The sequence below is a fragment of the Copadichromis virginalis genome, linkage group LG23 (assembly GCF_057382275.1).
Source record: "Copadichromis virginalis isolate Kocher_CV1m ecotype Utaka linkage group LG23, C_Virginalis_male_GT1.1, whole genome shotgun sequence".
In the NCBI taxonomy this organism is placed as follows: Eukaryota; Metazoa; Chordata; class Actinopteri; order Cichliformes; family Cichlidae; genus Copadichromis; species Copadichromis virginalis.
This window is the reverse complement of record NC_140639.1, coordinates 609081-630718: the sequence shown is the minus strand read 5'-3', so window position 1 is coordinate 630718 and position 21638 is coordinate 609081. Positions and strand designations below refer to the sequence as shown.

At 42.8% G+C, this 21638-nt stretch overlaps 1 protein-coding gene across 1 annotated transcript in view; it reads left to right on the top strand.

Annotated features, from left to right (window-relative positions):
- pex5la (peroxisomal biogenesis factor 5-like a) overlaps window positions 1-21638 on the top strand; it is a 120764-nt gene that overhangs the window by 86734 nt on the left and 12392 nt on the right. Inside the window, exons 8-12 of the mRNA XM_085449876.1 lie at window positions 414-509; window positions 14704-14820; window positions 16608-16751; window positions 18490-18560; window positions 21312-21530. Coding sequence (XP_085306002.1) covers window positions 414-509; window positions 14704-14820; window positions 16608-16751; window positions 18490-18560; window positions 21312-21530 — 647 coding nt within the window. The remainder of the gene's footprint in view (window positions 1-413; window positions 510-14703; window positions 14821-16607; window positions 16752-18489; window positions 18561-21311; window positions 21531-21638) is intronic.

The window sequence follows — 21638 nt, the reverse complement described above, 5'->3', positions numbered from 1 at the left end:
CATATTCTGGTTTTACATTGCATGCACACAGGAGTGAGCCAGGCCGGAGGGTGAAATTGTGAGAGGCTGGATAAGTAGGATGTGGTTCAGATGAGGAGCAGGTCTGCGAGGCGAGGGCTGGGCGGGTGGGTGCTGACAGTAGTGATTCGGCTGGCCTTCCTAAGCATGTCAGAGGCTTTGTTGAGGCAGGGATATTTACTCATCCCTGAGAAAGCAGAGACGGCTGACCCTGCACACTCTCCCTGCCCGCCTGTCCTCCTATCTGCGCGTGTGTGTAATGCGATGTTCTATGTTTGAAGCGTGTGTGCGAACGTGATGGTTTGTCATGTGCAAGTGAGTGAAGGTAACGGAGCCTGTTTGCGCATAAATGTTTATATTACTATGAAATGTGTGCATGCATGTGTGTATGACAGGCTCGCTTAACGAAGGAGCAGCGGTGGGGGAGCGCGCTGCTGTCCAGACATCAGTCCCTGGAGGAGGAGTTTGAGCGGGCCAAGGCTGCTGTTGAGGTAAGCAGAGTTCTCTTTAGTACATCTGTCAGCAAAGAGGCTCATCCGCCGCTGACTTCTACTAAGACTTAACAGGAAGGTTGGATGTTCAGTTTCCATCAGCTAAACTGTTTCGTGCATGCACCCTTCCTGGCAAACACCCTCTTTTTCTGTGCGAGTTTCAGGAACGGGCACGAGTTAGAGAGACGGACAGCTTACTGGAATCCAGCCCTACTCATCGAAACAACATTCCTTATTCCAGCTTGAGCTTATCTTTGTAATTCACTAAGAAATGCAAAGAAAAAAACAAGCTGTGAAAAATCGTACTTATTAAACAGTGAATCCCAAGGAACTTAAACACTGTTCTTCTGTAGTTTAGCACGACCCCTGATCAGCTGGGTAAAAGTAATTTTCTCTGTTATCGACATGATAATACTCCTCCTGCTTTTTTAAGGGAAAATCTTTTGAGTTTAAAGAATTGCAATAAAGGTTCTGTGGGCATTAAGCCATGAGAACTGTCTTCAATATCACATTTCAACCATCATTGCCCATGTATTCAATTCAGTTCAATTCAATTTTATTTATACAGTGCCAAATCAAATAAGGGCGCTTTATATTGTACAGTAGATCGTACAATAATGGATTCAGAGAAAGCCCAACTATCATATGACCCCCTATGAGCAAGCACTTTGGCGACAGTGGGAAGGAAAAACTCCCTTTGAACAGGAAGAAACCTCCAGCAGAACCAGGCTCAGGGAGGGGCGGGGCCATCTGCTGTGATTGGTTGGGGTGAGAGAAGGAAGACAGGATAAAGACATGCTGTGGAAGAGAGACAGAGGTTAATAACAGATATGATTCAATGCAGAGAGGTCTGTTAACACATAGTGAGTGAGAAAGGTGACTGGAAAGGAAAAACTCAATGCATCATGGGAATCCCCGGCAGCCTACGTCTATTGCAGCATAACTAAGGGAGGATTCAGGGTCACCTGGTCCAGCCCTAACTATATGCTTTAGCAAAAAGGAAAGTTTGAAGCCTAATCTTGAAAGTAGAGATAGTGTCTGTGTCACAGTACGGCTGTGTGCAGGCAAAGGAAGGACCCAAACGCAAACTTGTAGAGACAAAGGTAAACTCAAAAAACACAGCTTTATTGCTGGTGTAGGGGGACAATACAAACAATACAAAACTAAACTGGGAAACTGAAGCACAAGGCACCACAGGGAAAATCACACAGCTATGAGGGAGGACGCAACGCTGACAAAGAGAAACACGGGGCTTAAATACACAGAGCGATAACGAGGGGGAATGAGCCACAGGAGGAGAGCACAGCTGGGAGTAATAACGCAGGACAGACAAGGGAAGCAAAACTAGAAACATTAACATAGGACAGACTGTGAAAGTAAAACAGGAAACACACGGACTGAACTCAAAACATGAAAACTTAACAGCAACTGAGACAGAACATAGGGACCTGAAACATGGGACAGAAAGGCAAAGTAGACACAACATGAACATAACAACGCCCACAGGGAAAGATCAAAACAGAACACAGAAGCACAGGACCTCTTTCAAAATAAAATAGGAAACAATGAAACATTGACATGACTACATGAACTTGACAACATAAGAAACAGACATGAAACACATAAAGGATAAGGGAGACTTAACACAAGGGTTGAAAACACAAGGGGAATATAATAAATAAATGAACATAGAAAATCTAATGAGCTTAAACATACACTATAAACATCAAAATGAACTAAAACTCAAAACGCTGGGTCATAAGACCCAGGATCGTGACAGTCTGTCTCCTGAATCCAAACTGGAAGCTGGTTCCACAGAAGAGGGGCCTGAAAACTGAAGGCTCTGCCTCCCATTCTACTTTTAAATACTCTAGGAACAACAAGTAGGCCTGCAGTGTGAGAGCGAAGTGCTCTAATAGGGTGATATGGTACTACAAGGTCATTAAGATAAGATGGGGCCTGATTATTTAAGACCTTGTATGTGAGGAGCAGGATTTTGAATTCTGGATTTAACAGGAAGCCAAAACAGGAGAAATCTGCTCTCTCTTTCTAGTCCCTGTCAGGACTCTTGCTGCAGCATTTTGGATTAGCTGAAGGCTTTTCAGGGAGTTTTTAGGACTTCCTGATAATAATGAATTACAGTCGTCCAGCCTGGAAGTAATAAATGCATGAACTAGTTTTTCAGCGTCACTCTGAGACAGGATATTTCTAACTTTAGAGATGTTGCACAAATGGAAGAACGCAGTCTTACATATGTGTTTAATATGTGCATTGAAGGACATGTCCTGGTCAAAAATGACTCCAAGGTTCCTCACAGAGTTACTGGAGGCCAAGGTAATGCCATCCAGAGTAAGAATCTGCTTAGATACCATATTTCTAGGCTTTTCAGGGCCGAGTACAATAACCTCAGTTTGATCTGAATGAAGAAGCAGAAAGTTAGCGGCCATCCAGGTCTTTATGTCTTTAAGACCTTCCTGCAGTTTAACTCATTGGTGTGTGTTATCTGGCTTCATGGACAGATAGAGCTGGGTGTCATCTGCATAGCAGTGTAAATGTATGCTATGTCTTCTAATGATGCTGCCTAAGGGAAGCATGTATAATGTAAACAGAATTGGTCCTAGCACTGAACCCTGTGGAACTCCATAATTAACCTCAGTGTGTGAAGAGGACTCTCCATTTACATGAACAAACTGGAGTCTATTAGATAGATATGATACAAACCACTGCAGTGCAGTACCTGTAATACCTACAGCATGTTCTAATTGCTCTAATAGGATATTATGGTCGACAGTATCGAACGCTGCACTGAGGTCTAGCAGGACAAGCACAGAGATGAGTCCACTGTCAGAGGCCATAAGAAGATCATTTGTAACCTTCACTAAAGCTGTTTCTGTGCTGTGCTGAGCTCTGAAACCTGACTGAAACTCTTCAAATAAACCTCTGCAGATGATCTGTTAGCTGTTTGACAACTACTCTTTCAAGGATGTTTGATATAAAGGAAGGTTGGAGATTGGCCTATAATTAGCTAAGACTGCTGGGTCTAGAGATGCTTTTTGAGTAAAGGTTTAGCTACAGCTAGCTTGAAGGCCTGTGGTACATAGCCGATCATTAGAGATAGGTTGATCATATTTAAGATCGAAGAATTAATTAATGGCAGGACTTCTTTGAGCAGTTTTGTAGGAATGGGGTCTAAAAGACACGTTGATGGTTTGGAGGAAGTAATTATTGAAGTTAACTCAGAAAGATCAATTAGAGAAAAAGAGTCTAACTTAACATCAATGGTACTAAGAGTAGCTGTAGATAATATTACATCTGTGGGATGATTACTGGTAATTTTTTCTCTAATGATAAAAATGTTATTTGTGAAGAAGTTCATGAAGTCATTACTAGTTAAGGTTAAAGGGATGGTTGGCTCAACAGAGCTCTGACTGTTTGTCAGCCTGGCTACAGTGCTGAAGAGAAACCTGGGGTTGTTCTTATTCTTCAATCAGTGATGAATAGTAAGATGTTCACTCATGATGGCTCGTGCAATGTGAATTTCTACCTGAAGCCCCATGGAGCTGATTTCCATTTGATTTCTTCAGCTCTTTTTTAATCTCTTTGTGAAATGATCACTATTGTGCTTCCTACAACGTAATCGGCCTGTGGTGCCAACTGACACAACAGTGTGTGTAAAATCCACAGAGGAGAGTTCATGAGTGGGCTGACCGAGAAAAATATTCACGACTCTGAGCGAGCTTGCAAACGGACGGTAAACAAACCGGACATTTTGCCTGATGTCACAGGATAAGTTACAGTAATTAGAGACATTATTGGAGAGCGCACAGTCGAGTGAAAAAAGAATTTATGCATTTTTTAAATAAAACACGACACATTAAACTATGTCGTTATTTATTTAACAAAAGTGAAAGAAGCAGCGTGTAAAGCACAGCCGTATACTTCCAGTTCTGAGGTTGTATTTTTCAAATCAGCTAAGAAGAGACTAATTTTCTTGTCCTGTCGGGGTCACCGTGAAACATGAAACACTGCTTACTCGCTTCTGTTTTGTTCCTAAAGTACTGTTGTCACTTTTCAAATTCTTTGCCCACCAAGTTACTATTTGACCCAACGATTACACGAACAACAACAAAGATTTCCCTGTAAATGTTTGTTCTTTCACTGTTCAAACAGGTTTATTTTTGAAACGTTACAGCATAGTCACTAGGTACAAATAAACCAAAAACACTGACTTTCTAAACTGGACATAGGATAACAGACATAACCACGAAGGTTGTGTTTCTGTAATAAAGTCATTTTACCGCTCAGCAGACGTCTGAAAATGGGAGTAAGCCCTGCACTGCTGAAGGTTACAATAGACTGCTGCACACCGAGCTACGTGCAATGATCAATAAATAACAGAAGTGAGAGGAGCAGCAGCAGTAAGGGAGTAGAGCCGCCCGTTCGGGGGATCCCATCCCAAATTTGACGATGACGTAACATTTCATATTAGCGAAAAGCTGCATCCACCCAAACACCTGTACAGGTTCTGGTCGTCCGGTGGCAGATAAATGATGAGATTTAGAGATTCTCCTTCTGAGAACGGCGTATCGATTCGTAACAGTATCTCACAGCCTTGATCGAGAAGCCTGAGTGCTGGCCTTCATTTGATGCGAGCCGTCAGCCATTTTGGCTTCGCTTGCCAATGCCAAAGACCTTAATCGCATAATTTCAATTTAAGCAGCTGTGCATATGCATGCTCTTTCATACTTACAAAGACACGGCGGTAGAGACAGCACAGAGAGAACATTAAATCAGCACAGCGTCTTTCTTCCAATTCATTCAATTAGACGAAGCAGCCAAATGTAAGAAAATTAGGACCCGGGGAGGATTCGTGGAATTAGCCGTCTAAATAAGATTCATTTTACGAAGCTGGCACTTATGGGAACCTGTAAGCTTATGCCTTTAGTGCCTTTGCACATAAAATCTGTGGAAAAGGGAGGATAAAGTGGCAGCGGTCCAAGACTACTAACTATACAGGGGAGATATATTTAAAGTATGCACAGTGCATGTCACACGAGGACGCCGTAAATTACTTTGAGCTGATGACAATGTAATGCTTTCATTAAACAGAGAAGCCCTGAAATTGCTGCAGGCTAAATTGTGACTTTGGGAAACAGCGTTTTGGCTGAGGGGCATAGGAAAAGGTCCCACAGTGGTGATAAAAATGAGACGAAGGTGACTGCGCACCCTCCCGTTTGATTAAAACGCAGCGGCTTCAATTTTATCTGACAGAATATTAGTCTGAGGCAGTCTTGGTTTAAGTTGCCTTTGTTGCGGCAATGTAGTTGCCGACAAGTTAGAGATGCAGCCCTGCGATCAAAAGGTCAGCAGTTTTAATCCACAGTCCTCCTGGGGAAAATTAGGATGGGGAAAGTAAATGAGTAATGCCTCCACTACTCTCAACAATCTCCATCTCTGTGCCCTCCAGCAGTCCACAAAATTGCAAATGTTGGAGCTGTAAAATTTTCAGCGTGAGAATGAAGACGCACAAAGCATCTCCTAAAAAAGTATAAATGTACCTGCATTGAAGAAAAATGATATTTATATATTTGATGAGTGGTGAATGCAGCATGAATGGAAACTTTCAAAATGTGGAGTGCAAAAAGTGAGCCTTTGTGCTTTGAAACAACACTTTGGGTCACTGAAAAATGAGCTGGTGAAAGTTCCTTCCAGTGTGAAGGTTTTCAGGAGCCCAGGTTCTGTGTTTACATGCAGACTTGTCATGTGTAAAAAACATTAGCATGGCCCTGTTTATTTGTAGGCTTCCTATATGTAGGCCAGTATTTGTACACATTCAGGGCTATATCGCCACATTAGACATGCTCTCAACAGCTATTTTTTAAAATTGAAAGCAGAAAAAAGTATTTGTAGCCTAACATGGAAACATAAGTGAAAAATAAAGAAAATCCATTAAATAAACTATAAGTTATAGTGCAGTATGTAAGATGCTGTCCCTTTATCTACTTTGATCCCACAAAAAGCTTCATTTGGCTGTTAATTAAACTTTCTATGTACTTTAATGAAATATGTATTTGATCCCCGATCAAGGGGGCGAGCTCTTGATGGCGAGCACAGAGGGAGCGAGGGAACACGAGGGAGCGACGGTGCAGATGTGATGGGCTGGGGAAACATGAACATAATGAAGCGAAACACAATGAGAGAAACAAGAACTCACACAATTAAATAAACACAGTTGGCAAGGACACAATAACCAAAAGCTAAACAGAATAAGCAACCGAGGCACTACAGAGTCAACCATAGAATAACAAAGTAGACTAACATCATACAAAATGACAAAAACCATGAGAAAACTCAAAACACTGAAAACAAAAGACCCAGAACCGTGACAATAATGTGTTACCAAGTGGTGGCTGTGGTCCCAGTTATCTTCAAACTTGTGTAGTTTTGGGCTGATCCTCCACCTTCCTCATCATCATCCTTGTGTGGAGCTCCAGAACGAAGGCGACTGTTTTTTTATTGCTTCCATTTCTAGATGATCCCACCAACAGTTGTTACGTCTCCCGATGGTCTTGTAGCCCACTCCAGCCTTGTGTGCTGTACATGCATAATGACTTCAGATCAAGTTGATTACCTGTAATCTGCATGAAACATGGGCTCACAGGCCTGGTATCACTGGCAGCCAGAATTCCAGCTGGATTCAATGGGATCAAGTGCTTATTTCACTCAGTGACATTCAAATCCATTTATAACTTTTATCTAATGCATTTTTTCTACATTTTAGATTGTTATTCTCTCTGTCACTATTAAAATAAAACTACCATAAAACATTGCAGCTGCGTATTTCGTCGGCAGCTATCAAATAATATACTGCAGTGTCTACTACAGTGAGGAAGAATACAATAAGGAAGTAGGTCCTGAAGGTCACATCTTCACTACTATAATAAAAGAAGCAAACTTTGTTGCTACTCCGGCTCAACCTAGAGTAAGGATCTTTCATTTCAGTTTGTTTGCAATCAGCCACAAACCTTTACATGAAAAAGCCCTCACTGAAGTAGATCTATGTGCTGTTATCAAAGACATCCATGCAGAAGGTCTGCCAAAATGCACTGGTAGCACTTTGTCCACAGCAGTGCATTTTACTCGTCTCTGAGTGACATTATCGGGACTCTAGCTTCCTATTTTTGTCTCGCTGACCAAGGACTTGGCCTACGCAGCACAGAAGTGGGTGGCTCATTAACATTAAAAGGCCAGGCCAGTCCTGCTCCGGAGATGAGAAGAGTCCTTTTTTCAATTCAATTCAATTCTTTATTTATTTGTCACATGTAGTTATAACTAGTACAACACACAGTGAAATGTTTTTTCCGGCTAAAAAGTACTCCCCCCCCCGACTGTGCATCTTACTAAACTTATAATAAAAAATATCTATATAAAAGTATAAAAATGTATAATATCGTGCAAAATATTACGCTGTAATAGTTAAGAGCTATAGTGTACGTATTTACGTAAATACAGATGTAAATGATAAAATACAAATAAAAATAAGGATAAAACTCAAAAGAAAATTATATACTGTGTATGGAATTGTCCATCATGTTGTCCGATTTGTGTTTTGATTGAGGAGTCTCACTGTTTGTGGGTAAAAACTCCTCCTGAACCTTTCAGTTCTTGTTTTCAGGCTACAGAGGCGTTTCCCTGACCTCAGTGGCCTGAACAGTTTGTAAGCGGGATGGCTGGAGTCGTTAGTGATCCTGATGGCCCGGGATCTGCACCTTTCAGCGTAGATGTCCTGCAGTGTTGGTAAAGATGTTCCCATAGTGCGTTCAGCTGTGCGCACGACCCTCTGCAGGGCTTTCTGTTGCTGTACTGTGCAGTTCCCGTACCACACCGTGATGTTATTACACAGGATGCTCTCAATGACCCCGGTGTAGAATCTCCTCTGGATGTTCTTGGAGATCTTAAACCTCTTTAAACGCCTCAGATGATAGAGGCGCTGTCTGCCTTTGCTGATGAGGAAGTCCGTATGTGTGTTCCAATTAAGGTCCTCGTTGATATAAACACCGAGGTATTTAAAATTAGAGACTTTCTCCACAGGGTTTCCATTGATCTGAATTGGGGTGTGAGTTTTCTCGCCTCTCTGTCTCCTAAAATCAATCACCATCTCCTTTGTTTTGCTGATATTCATGGAGAGGTGGTTTGCCACACACCACTTTGCTAATCCGTCCACCTCGCTTCGGTAGGCCCTCTCGTCATTCCCGGAGATGAGTCCTACCACCACTGTGTCGTCAGCGAACTTCACAATGGAGTTAGTGGGGTATCTGGCCGTGCAGTCCGCGGTGTAGAGGGAATAAAGAAGAGGGCTCAGTACACATCCCTGGGGGGCCCCTATGTTCAGTGAAAGGGTATGAGAGTACACATCCCCTATTCTCACCGACTGTGGTCTCGCAGTCAAAAAGCTGTGAATCCACCTGCACAAGGATGTGCTGAATCCCAGATCCCGGAGCTTATCCGTAAGGATGTGGGGCACTATGGTGTTGAACGCTGAGCTGTAGTCTATAAACAGCATTCTCACATAGTTCCCACGTCCCTCATCTAGATGGCTCAGTGTGGTGTGCAGGACCTGTGCTACAGCATCTCCAGTGGATCTATTTGTCCGGTATGCAAACTGCAATGAGTCCAAGTCGGGAGGGAGGAAAGAACTAATAAAGGGTTTCATGAGCCTCTCAAAACATTTCATCACTACAGATGTTAGGGCCACTGGGCGATAATCATTTAGGCTGGCTGGGCGGGTGTTCTTAGGGATCGGAACAATCACTGATGTTTTAAAGCAGGTGGGGACTACCTGCTGGGCCAGGGAGGCATTGAAGATGTTAGTGAAAACTGTAGTTAGCTGATCTGCACATACTCTTAGCACACGTCCCGGTATGCTATCTGGTCCCGCTGCCTTCCTGCAGTTGGTTGCCCTCAGAGCTCTCCTCACGTCATGCTCAGAGAGTATCAGTGGTGCTGGTTCAGCAGCGGGGGCAGGTGTAGGGCTCTGAGATTGAAACTGAAGCGCCTCAAAACGCGCAAAAAAAGCATTGAGTTCGTCAGCTAACTCCGGTTTCGTACATCTCACAGTGCTGGGTTTATAATCTGTGATTGTTCGTAGCCCGTCCCATATACGTCGGGAGTCGCCATATTGGAAATGCGACTCCACCTTGTCCTTGTAACGCCTTTTAGCCGCTTTCACAGTCTTCCTTAAACCATAAGAAGCTGCTTTATAGTTGGTCATATCGCCCGATGTGAGCCCCATATTGTAGGCCGTGGTCCGTGCTTTGAGAGCTCTCCTGACAGTAGAGTCAACCCAAGGTTTTTGATTGGGAAAGGTCCGAATTGTAGTCGAGGGGATGATGGTATCCACTAGCATTCCAATGAAGCTAATCGCTGTGTCCGCTGTGTTTTCTGGAGTCTGCTGCTGTGTCACTGGTAAATAATGAGACTTTTTGTGATGCAGGCCGCCTGGGCAAAGTGGATAAGTAACCCTGTTCAAGTACTTGTTTTCTTCCAAAGACTGTGTTTCAAGGTAACAGTTCAAACTGACATCCTGTTAGGCCAGTTATCATCGCAAATTTCAACATCACAAGGAACAAAACAAAATAACATTCATTTATGGATTATTAGCATTTTTTCAGTTAGCGAAAAGCAGGAAATATTCACTTTAGTGTGATGAAGGTTGGTCTGATGGTTGCCAAAAGCTTTAAAGCCTGTGGGTCTCCATTCCCTCTGCACCTGGTGATAAAGTCGTTTGTATAAATGCAGACATGAGCGAGATCTGAACTCATCCATAAGACAAAGTTTCATGTTGCTGTTTGAATGCTAACTATGCTGGTTTACACACACAACTCCCGTGAGTGTGCATCTCTACCTTTATATTAAGTCTATAAGTCCACCTGTGTTTACAGTAACGATAATGCTCTATGCAAAAGGGCATTTCATAATCATTTATTATAAATAATTATGGCTCTGTTTTTCCTATCAGGCCTAAGATAAATATATTGCACCTTTCGTTTTTTAGCTGCCTTATCGAGAATTTTCATTACAAATTACCTTCTCAGCCGCGTCCATTTATTTTCACTGCATTCATCACCTCAGCCCGTTTGAGTAGCACGCATTAATTGGACTCTAAAGGCAAAACATAAGTATAGTTTTTCCAAAAGTAGGCGACACAAACAGCGATGTGCAAGCTCTGTAGAGGCTGCTATGATTATTGCTGTTGTTAATAATGTATTCATGAAGTAACTAATGAAACCCCACCTCATTTACAAGCAGCGGCGACATGTTTGGTTGTGGGAAGCTCTCTGTCTCTTTCACGTAACACTTCATCAGAGCTGCTGAAATTAGAGTCGCAGCCGTGGCCTCACTCCAGTCGTACGCAGGATATAATTACCTTGCTGTGTCTTTGCCTTGTTCCTCATAATTAAACTGCCAATGCCAGCGTTGAAAACATCCGTCACAGCATTATGAAGAAATATGAATTTCTTGTCATTTCACAACATGCATGTGTATTTACTCGATTTTAATTCTCCGAGCAATTTACTGAGCGGTACCGCAAGCAGTTTACCGTCTACGACTTGGAAACATTGAGATGATGGGTAGGTAACAGGGCCAATGCAGGCCCTGCGATAAAAATAATGAAAAAACATTAAAGCCGTAGTATTTAAATTACCACAATGACTGCAGCCTGCCATAAAAATCTATTATAAGAACATGAAGATGAACACTGCCGGAAGCCAGGAGGAAATGATGCTGTGCAGGGAATCAGGATTCGGGACTAACAACTGGAAGTATGGATCATATGAGCGCAATATTGTGGATTTTTAATTTATTTTAAGTAAATGGTAGTTTCTTAATCTTATACTGATTTTAGGGGTAAAAACTGTATTTTAGCATTTTATTATTAGTATTAAGGAAGAGGGTCGGAGTCATTGTTAACCTTCAGCAGTGTATTTTTACACACTTTGTAACTGCAGATAGCACTGATAGTGGTGTAAACAAGCGAGCTGCTGGGCATCTTTTCTCCGTTATGTTCTGTAACACAGGAAACATCCTGACACCAAGATGAATAATACAAGCCTGTAATAACAGCCAATCATTAAGCCAGTCAGACTCAGCCGATGTGAATGCAAGATTAACGTGTGCTGGTTACTTTCAGCAAGACATTTTAAGGACTTCCTGCTATGATACTCGCAGTTCTCACACTGGATCACGCTGGTCACACTTTGTATATCAGTTCGATTTATTGCATAAATGCTTGCTTAAACTTAGAGTACAATGTGTGAAGGAGAGATGAGAAACACCTTATTATTTACATGTGGAGTTCAGATTTGGGCCCAGACTGTCAAGTCAGGGCTGTGTGCAGGCAGGAGTGGTGGTAAGGAGGACCCAAAGTGCAGACGCTCAGAGGCAAGAGCGTACTTCAAAACAGCTTTAATGCTAAACTCAAAAAGTACCAAAACTGAGAATCCAAAATAAACACGGCCGGACGGACAGACAGACGAGAGTAGATCACGACCAGGACGGAAGAAAACACAGGCATCCTAACACAGAGAGATTTATTAGCTCAGCTGTTTAACCCTCTCGAGGCGGGCGTCGCCGATTTGCAACAGTTAAAAACTAACAACCTGATTACCCCACATACATATTTTATGAGTTTTCTGTACTCAGAAGTACCACTGCAGGACTTGGTTGTGCATTAGCAACAAAAAGTTTAATTTGAGCCTGAGAGGGTTAATAGAGGGTGTACTGCAGTATTTAAGAGGGACCAGAGAAAAAAGGTACTTGGTGTTGTAGGGATTTGGTGGTTTCAGCCCAGATGATACTCTTCTGTTGCACCACACACACCAGCAAAAACAAAAATGCTAAACAAAATAATGTGGTGCAGCGACACAGGGCTATGACACAAACTCACGTTTCTAAATGTAAACAGCTACTCGACCTCCAAATTTCTGCTTCAAACACCGACTCTCTGATGCCATGCTTCCTGATGGAGCCGACAGCGAAGGCTCCCCTCGATGCAATTTGTGTGCAAGTCAGCAGTCTGCAATTACCTGCCATCTTTCACCACGAGGGGCCGCACCGTGGCCTTGATGTCAGTCAAAAGGATCATTTCATGTGGAGATCTGAGACCTTTGACACAAACACATGTGTCCTTATAGCAGGTCTCTCTGACCCTGCTTGCTTCTACAGTGTCTCACACACGCATGTACTGTGTGCGACGCTGTCATGTTGTCATGATGACTATAAAGGACTGAATAAGTCAGAGGAAGCTGCTCTGCTCTGTTTGGCTTCCTGTTCTTTGCTCTGCTTCTGACAGGAAGGCGGTCACAAATCATGAAATAAACCAGCTGGAAAGAAAAAAGTGGCCATGCAGAGTATTCGCGTTTTGCATGAAAGGCAGTCATGTCATTAAGTAAATCTGTAGCGACAGGCATGTACGTGAAGAGAAATGGGACCGCACACCAAAAACTGCCCCATCATGTTTACTGTGTACATAAATAGGACAGGAACTTGTAAGCCGTATGGCTGCACACCACACAACTGTGCATCCAAAACTTACATTCCCAAATTCCCAGTTATTTCCAGACAGGACTTACAACATCCTGCTGATATCCCAGCTGCACATGAGACTTACCACACAAATGGTGTGAGAAATAACACAACACTGCAAACTGTTACACCCCGTTTAGCGACACTGCAGTCAATTTACCTGTGACACGCACTGCAAACAATTCGGGTCTCAGTACAGCTGGGAAGCAGCGCTATGCATGACCTGTAATCTGGAATATAAAGGGAAGTGGCACAATCAAATAAACAAAAAACAAAGAAGGAGGTTAGTCCGCCCTTACACAACTCACTCACAATCAATACCCGCCTTCACGGCTGGACGAACTAACCAAAGCAAAATTCCAAATCAATCAAAAGAACGAACAAAAAAGGACAGCAGAGACAGCACAGCTGAACAACACAAACAACATTATGGAATAAAATATTACCCAATAAAATATCAATTTTGTGAAACCATTCAAAGTCAAAGCTAAAACACACACTCAATATACCTACAATATTGATCCGTCTCCCTGCGCGCAGTCGATCGAGGGCTTGATCAATTCTTCTATTAAAACTCGTGGTCACACTACAAAAGTCCAGCGACACGCATTAAAAACGGGCACCTACAATAACAAATTATCCAAACAAAATGGCAAAAGTCTCTTACCGACAGTATGCCCACTCGCACCCGAGTGAATTAATCACTCTTCTGTTTTTTCCACAGAAGAGTGCTGACCTCACCCCACACACCCACTACCTTTTCATAGCTCTTCAGCCAATCACCTGGCAGAGAGCAACAAACTGCCAGGTGACACGTGTTACAATCGGTTTTCTTAAAGCCTCTTTGAAGTGTTTATAGGTCTGCTACCATAATAAATAAACACAATTCAACAGTTTCCTTATCATTAGTAGTCTTGCCGTTAATTACATTACAGTAAGCTGTCGTATTCAAGGGTTATTGCAAAACAACACAAACTCTGGTTGATTAAACTAATTGATGGCAAACAAACATGTATTTAAAAGGTTCCCAGTACAGGCTTTGATTTCCTGTCAGAAGAAATGTTAGAAAATGCTCCAGGAAGCAAACTCCCACATTACACTGACAGCCTTCGGTCTGCTGATTGAAGGGTGCAAATATCATCCTGATAGAGTTCCTTAAGTCCAACTCTGTCAAGGAAAGGTGAACATTTTGTGTGTTTCTGATCGTCTTAGAAAGAACAGACCAAGCTTAAAATATGCAAATTATTGAACGGCAGAAACAGTACTTCAGGTTTAGCTGCTGTTTTGAAGAATTAACCGATTCTGTTGAAAGAAGGTGCCAGCCGCGTGTTTCATTCTGGTCGGGTCTTCATCCATTTCCTGCAGCTGCATTTCCAGCATAAAGCATTTTTCCTCTAAACTCTGCCTTGACATGCAGATGTGATGAGTCATCAGGAGTGTGAGGTCTGTACATTACAGCACGGAAATAGGCAGACGTGACATTTCCAACAGTAGGGTGATTGCAAATTGCAAGAGCTAACTATTCACTCATTTCCCCCCTGTCACCTTCCACTCCTTCCTTCCTGTTTTCTTGAACTGTGTCCTCTCTCTCTCTCTCTGATGTGTGCAGTCAGATACCGAGTTCTGGGATAAGATGCAGGCAGAGTGGGAAGAGCTGGCTCGGCGAAACTGGCTGACGGAAAACGAGCAGGCACAGATTCCCTCCACTGTGTCTCCGTACGAGAAGGTCACTATCATTAAAATGTTACTCTCAGCGCGCACGCAGATTCGTCCTGATGACAGTGATGCAGGAATATGCAGAACTGCGTGTGCGCCTAGAGTGAAAGTGTGCAGTATGTTTACATCTGACATCTATAAAAACCTGAAACCAAATATAGTTTTATCAGCCTTTGTAGATCAACATTTAAAATATCTGAGCTATTTATTGTCTTCCACGTTGATTTAGTGTCCAATTCTGTATTTATCCATGTGTGACTGTCAGAATTTATGCAGCCATAAAATGAACCTGTGCTAATATTCTCACAATGCGCATGAGGGAAGATTTATGATTAGTAAGTGGCCTTGAAGTCTCAAAGTGATGAATGAGTGAGCAACGGAGGGATTTTAGGAACAGGCGTGATTAATGGAGGCTTGTCACCCTGAGGTTAACGGTTAACGGTTAACGGTAACTTTAAGGTTACTGTAATGCACCGAGCTTTGTGGATCCAGAACTTTTATATATGTGAATGGGTTTAAAAATGAGGAATGACGTGTAAACTAGTGTTAAACGACTCCGTGTTGAATGTGAAGCCTTTGGTCTCAGTCACACATACCTGGTAAGCACTGGTATCCATGCAAAGATGAGTATTCCTCTAGTGGTTGCCAGTAGTTACTGGAGGTCGCTTGCCGTCGCTGTGAAACTGATTCTTAAAGACCAGCCAGTGATGCCATCACTACCAGTTACTATACTGTCGCTTAGCATTAGCTGATAACAGTGGTCACCTCCAGTTTGTGTGGAAGATACCTAATTGTCTGCAAGCACTGGCTAACTACTGGCTAAGTGATTGTGAACCTGTGACGTGTAACCTGTCAAACTTTCAAGTTTCACTAGCTAGGAGGCCAATTAGGGAGTCTATGCAGACAAGTGGCTTCTTCCATGTAAGCTCCAGGCGACTGTGGCAACCTGCTGGTGACCAAAGAATTTAAATAGAAGTTTCCAGCAACATAGCCAACACCCATTAGCCAGGTTGTTGGGGAATATGGATTTTTTTCACCTAGAGTCAGCTGCCGGGTGAATGCTGTGCCACAAAGGGATGAGGTGGTCTCTAGGTCTGTTTGACCGATTCCCTATTGTGTATGAGAAGAGTGACAATATGAAAACCCAAGAGTGAAACAGCGAGTAAAGCTAAAGCTGCTTATTTTATTGAAAGCAGCACAGATAATTAAAGTCTAAGAGTCTAAAAATATGCCATTCTGAAGAAGAAACATACAAAAAAAAAAAGTAATAATTTAGTTGTATTTATCTTTTTGGTTCACGCCAGACTGATCAACACTACTTGTTAATGTGTTGTGATGCAATGTAACAACGCCTGCACACTGACCTGCATGTTTACCGCATCACAATGACGTTTTCCCGAGTTTCAGAGGACATGAGCACATGTCTGAGCATCACCCACCAGCTGACCTTCTTATGCCAGGAAATCATGTGAGATCAGACTTGTGGGCTTTCTGTATTGATCCCAGCGTAGCGCTCGTTCTTAAGGAAAAATCTGTTTCAAAGTCATCGTGCTCAAAAGCACGCAACACACCAGGGTAATCACAGTTTGAAAATGCAAAGTTTAACATTTAAAGAGAGCAGACAAACCCTGGGGAGCTCAGTCCAGGTTTGATGTGAAGGAGAAAAGATCAATTCCTGCTCCTGCAGTTTTGCTTAAATATACAACTGCACAGGACACTTGGTTTGCAATGGAATAATAGAAGAGTGAAACTGACGTTGCCACTGTGCTTGTTTTTATCTTTTCTTCTTGCTGATAGGGTTACTACTTCCACACAGATAATCCTTATAAGGACTTGCCTAATGCATTCGAAGAGGGACTGAAGAAATCCCGAGAGGGAGACTTGCCAAACGCTGTGCTTTTGCTTGAAGCAGCTGTCCTACAGGACCCTCACGATTCAGAGGTGAATTCTGCTAATATACACATGCACAGAGCTGTCAACACACACTGTTTACCCAGTCAAGTCAGTAGCAGAGCTATTCATATTTACAGACATTTGTACACTTTTAGAGTACAAATGGCCGATAAAACTGCAGCCTTACGCCGGCTAACTGGACTGGATCACTGAGGCTTTCATTGCAAAGCTATGGCTAAATCCTCCCCTGCTACAGAGGAAGAATGCCTCACTGACCAGCTGATTTGGTAGGCAGCACCCACAGGCTCAATGCTGATTGCCTGTAGAGGTCAGGGGATTTTTTCCCTTTTAAAAATAGTTGTTTACTGTAGCAAAAAAATACTCAACTTGCACTTGATGAGAATTTCCATTTGCCCAGTGAGATGAACAATAGCTCATTCTCCTTTTTGTATTCCTCCCATTTCAATGGAGTGACCTCTTTGCGAGCTGAAAGAGCAAAGCCTTCATTCAAAGTACTTTGGAATCCCCTGGAATATACAGAAATGTGCCAGTTATTCCGAGGAGAGGATTATCCCACGGTATATGGAACTAATACGATTCCAAATTTCCTTGTAGGGCACGTAGCGGCTTATTGGCCGACTGCGAAGACCTCTGAATCATTCAGAAATCATTTGGCGCCTGGTTTCAAAGAGCTGAACAAAAAAAGCATGTAGAGAGATTAGAACAGGTTATTAAATGTGCCCTTACACACACATCATACAGTGGGACTAATCTCATAATCTGGATTGGATTTCAGGTTCGTTATATCATTGTCTGGCCTCTTGTGTTGATGAAGGCCCTAATTCAAGTCAGTGTCGTCCCTCTAACACATAAACATATTCCAATTAAAGAGGACAGCAAGTCATTTAAAGCTGTGGGATAATGATCTGCTCAGCTGAGCAGCAGAAGGGGATGATAATCAGCTGCTTTGGGCAACGATGAGACAACCCCCAAAACAGGAATGCTTTTTTTCCTTCTTGTTTTCACTAGTTTTGCATTTGGCTAGGGTCAGTGTTACTACTGGTAGCATGAGGTAATACCTGGACCCTACAGAGGTTGGTAGTAACTCCTCCAGGAAGGCTCATCAGTACGTACCATTGCAAGGAGGTTATCTGTGTCTACCAGCACAGCCTCGAGAGAATGGGGGAGATTGGGGTGTGCCAAGTTACACAGGAAATGGGCAGAAAATGAGGGGCAAGAGGACTTCTGGAGAGATGAATCCAAATTTGAAATATTTGGTTCAAAGTGTTGACAGTATGTATGGAGGAGCAGCCCTGAGTGTCTACAGCCAACTTTTAAACACGGTGGAGGCACAATCGTGGATGCAGTTACCTTCACATTTTGATCCACTGTATATCATCTATAAAGCATCTGATTGGCAGGGGCTTCATGTTTCAGCATGACAGCGATGCCAAACACGATGCCAAACAATGCAGTAAATGCATACCTGGATAGGTCCCATCGCGGTTACACACAAAAGAAACTATATTTATTATTAAAGTATGCTCTTTTTCAGTTTTACTACATAATATCTGATGGTGCCTGAGGACAATAGTCCAAATAAAACACTGTCAGTCTTAATCATCACTGCATATACCCCAGTTGTACTTCCTTAAAATTAGCTGGAGCTATGGATGTCTTAACTCACAGTAGCCAGACAACAGCCGTGCCAGCATAGGCTGTACACTGTTTCCACCGTGTGTTTTTTACTCTTTGTTCTTTACCTGTTTGTATTGTTTTGATGCAGGCCTGGCAAGTCCTGGGGACCACCCAGGCTGAAAATGAGAACGAGCAGGCAGCGATTGTCTCCCTCCAGAGGTAATGACAAACAACTGCAAATGGTAAATGGCCTGCATTTGTATAGCGCTTTTCTAGTCCGTAAGGACCCCAAAGCGCTTCACACTACATTCAGTCATTCACCCATTCACACACACATTCACACACTGGCGATGGCAAGCTACATTGTAGCCACAGCTGCCCTGGGGCGCACTGACAGAGGCGAGGCTGCCGGACACTGGCGCCACCGGGCCCTCTGACCACCACCAGTAGGCAACTGCATTCAGTTCCCATTTAAAATCAAAAAACGCTCGCAGACATTGGAGTCAGTCAGCTGTTGCTGCTTGGGAACACCATATGTTTGCACAAGTGGGACACTGTGGAAATATCATGTGAAAAGATGAAGCCCAGCACGTGAAATTTGCCTGCGAGGTTTCACTGAACTGTTTAACAGCAGTAGGTTCAGCGAGAACAAAACCAAGTCATAACTATATGCCGATGTTAAAACAGTATTATAAGAAGAACACCATCACAGTTTTGTTCAGTTATCCTTAGATGGAGATGGGAAGAGCAGGCTCTGGGAGTTTTATTCTTAAAACAGAGACACCCCACATGGATGGTGATAGCACAGAGCACGTTTATGAGCAGAAGCCTCAATGGGAGGTGGCCCACTTTCATTCAAACTGGTGAAGCCGGAAATGACACCTTTCTGGGAATGTGAGTGCTGACAACAGAAAACACAAGAGATTCAGCAGAAAGTGTTCTTCCTTCAGATATGGTCCATTTTTCAGAAGAAAGAAACAAGACTAGGAAAATGTGATCGCTGTTAGACGTGGATTACAAACGGTGTCCGCTGTCATGCAGAATATCTTAGTTGGCCTGAGATTCCTGCGGTCCAGCAGAGTCCTACACGCTCCTTCTGTGGTTTGAATGTCTGTGTTATGTAATGGCTCCATCTGCGAAGGCTCTTTTTGTATGAAGTGAGATTAAATGTTTTTAGCTTGTGGTTACAGTGGCATCGTTTCAGATTCACAACACTGCTGTATTCTCTTTTTTATCTGTTTGTTGAATAATGTCATATGCTTAACTTTGTTTTGCCATGTTTATGCTTTAATTCAGAAAATGTCTGCTTTGATACAAAGGCTACACCTACAGTACTGCTATTTGAAATAAAGCAATTAAGATGTGATCGAAGGGCAGACTTTAAGCTATGACTCGAAAACCGTATCACATTAACTGTTTTTTTATGCAAAGTCCATTTTCAGACAGGTGACTGAAAGGTGGGTTTTTGACGAGGTGAGACCCGTTCCCTTGTTATTCGATGACAAATTAAGCAGATGAAAGATCTGATTCCAATTGTTTACCTTCTGTTTAGTAGCTGTTTGCTGGAAACTGCCAAAAAGATGAGACGTTATATGTAAAGTTCATCATTAGGCTGGAAAACAAAATAAACATAGAAAGGCCAGTTCATGCCTTACTCTAAGAAAATCACAGAGGGCCTGGAAGAGCACAAAGTAGAGCAGAATTGTTGATGCAAATGATGCAAAGAGAAAAGCACGCCAAACCAGAGAAATGAAGCAAACCACATCGTCCGTCAAACACAGTGGAGGCTGTGCTATGGCACGGGCATGTGTGGGTCACAACTGTTTATTGATGGTGTGACTGCTGATAGAGGTAACAGGATGCACTGTGAAGTGTACAAGGCTATACCCTCTGCTAAATGGTGCTAAACTGATCAGAAAGGATTTCACAGTGCACACCAATAATAAGAAGCATACTGCACATAGCAAGGCAAACATGGCCGACTCAGTCACCGGCTTTCAACCAACAGATCGTGCTCTTTAGTTACTGAAGAGAAAACTGGATACAGAGAGATCCCAAAAAGTAACAATAGTAGGAGGCTGAAGGCCTGGCAGATCATATCAAGGGCGGAAACACAGCATTTGGTGATGTCCATGAACAGTTGTCGAGGTACAGGCCGTCAAAATCTGCAAATTGTGTCTGACGGTCTAATTATTTTTAAGCCTATAAAAATGGGGGACTAAGTATAAAGATGTCTATAATTCCTAAACAGTTTCGTATTTTTGTTAAACGCCTTGAAGTCAAGTCTGCACTTTGATCACACCTTAATTGTTCGATTAAAATCCACTATGTACGGAGGCAAACAATGCAACACTGTGTGAGTATTTATGGGCCTAACTTTATATGCAGTGAACGTCAGTGTCCTGAACCAGGGTTTACGTCATTTGCAGTGGGACTGAAATAATTTGGTTTGTGCGAGATTAGGATGGTTTTAAGGAAGCTGGCACATCAACTGTAGCAAATCTGGCTAAAAAATTATCTTGTTGAAAGCTAAATCTCGTTTTGGCCTCCCCTTTAGTCTTTCAACTAATCCAAGTCGTTCATCCAACACTGTTCTGTTCTTCTTCCCTTTTCAATTATGAAGTGCCAGCACAGTGGCAAGCGTCCACGTGATATAACCGGTGATATAACTTCAGCAATTACTACAAACATACTTTCCGTCTCTGGAACAACCACCCATGCCATTTTGCCTAAGTGCAAAGCTAATTCAAATCATCAGCTGTGGGTAGCATGCAAACACGACTCTCTGCAGCAGAGACGGAGCAGGAGAAGTGTTGCTCGTTCGCTCTGGCCCAGAAATCATTAGCCTTGGCCTGATGTTCCTCTGCTTTGGCCTGTCCCAATTAATGCTTGTCAAATCTAGATTTCTCTTTGAAGTGAACACCTTACTTGATTTCTCTTCTCCCGTGAACGAATCGTGTCTCCATCCAGGTGTTTGGAGCTCCACCCAAACAACCTTATAGCCCTCTTGGCTCTGGCAGTGAGCCTGACCAACACTGGTATGCGCCATGATGCCTGTGAGGCCCTCCTCCGCTGGCTGAGACACAATCCCAAGTACAAGCATCTTGTCAAAGGCAAGACTCATCTAACGGGATCTCCAAACTCCCAGCGCAGGATGTCTCATGCTCCCAACCTGGGCAGACATGAAAGGTAGAGTATTTAAACTCTTTAGACCTAATTAAAAGGATCACTACAGCATAAGAAAACCTGCAGTCTCTTGTTTGCCACTTTATTAAAGATGGACGGATGTCTCGTATG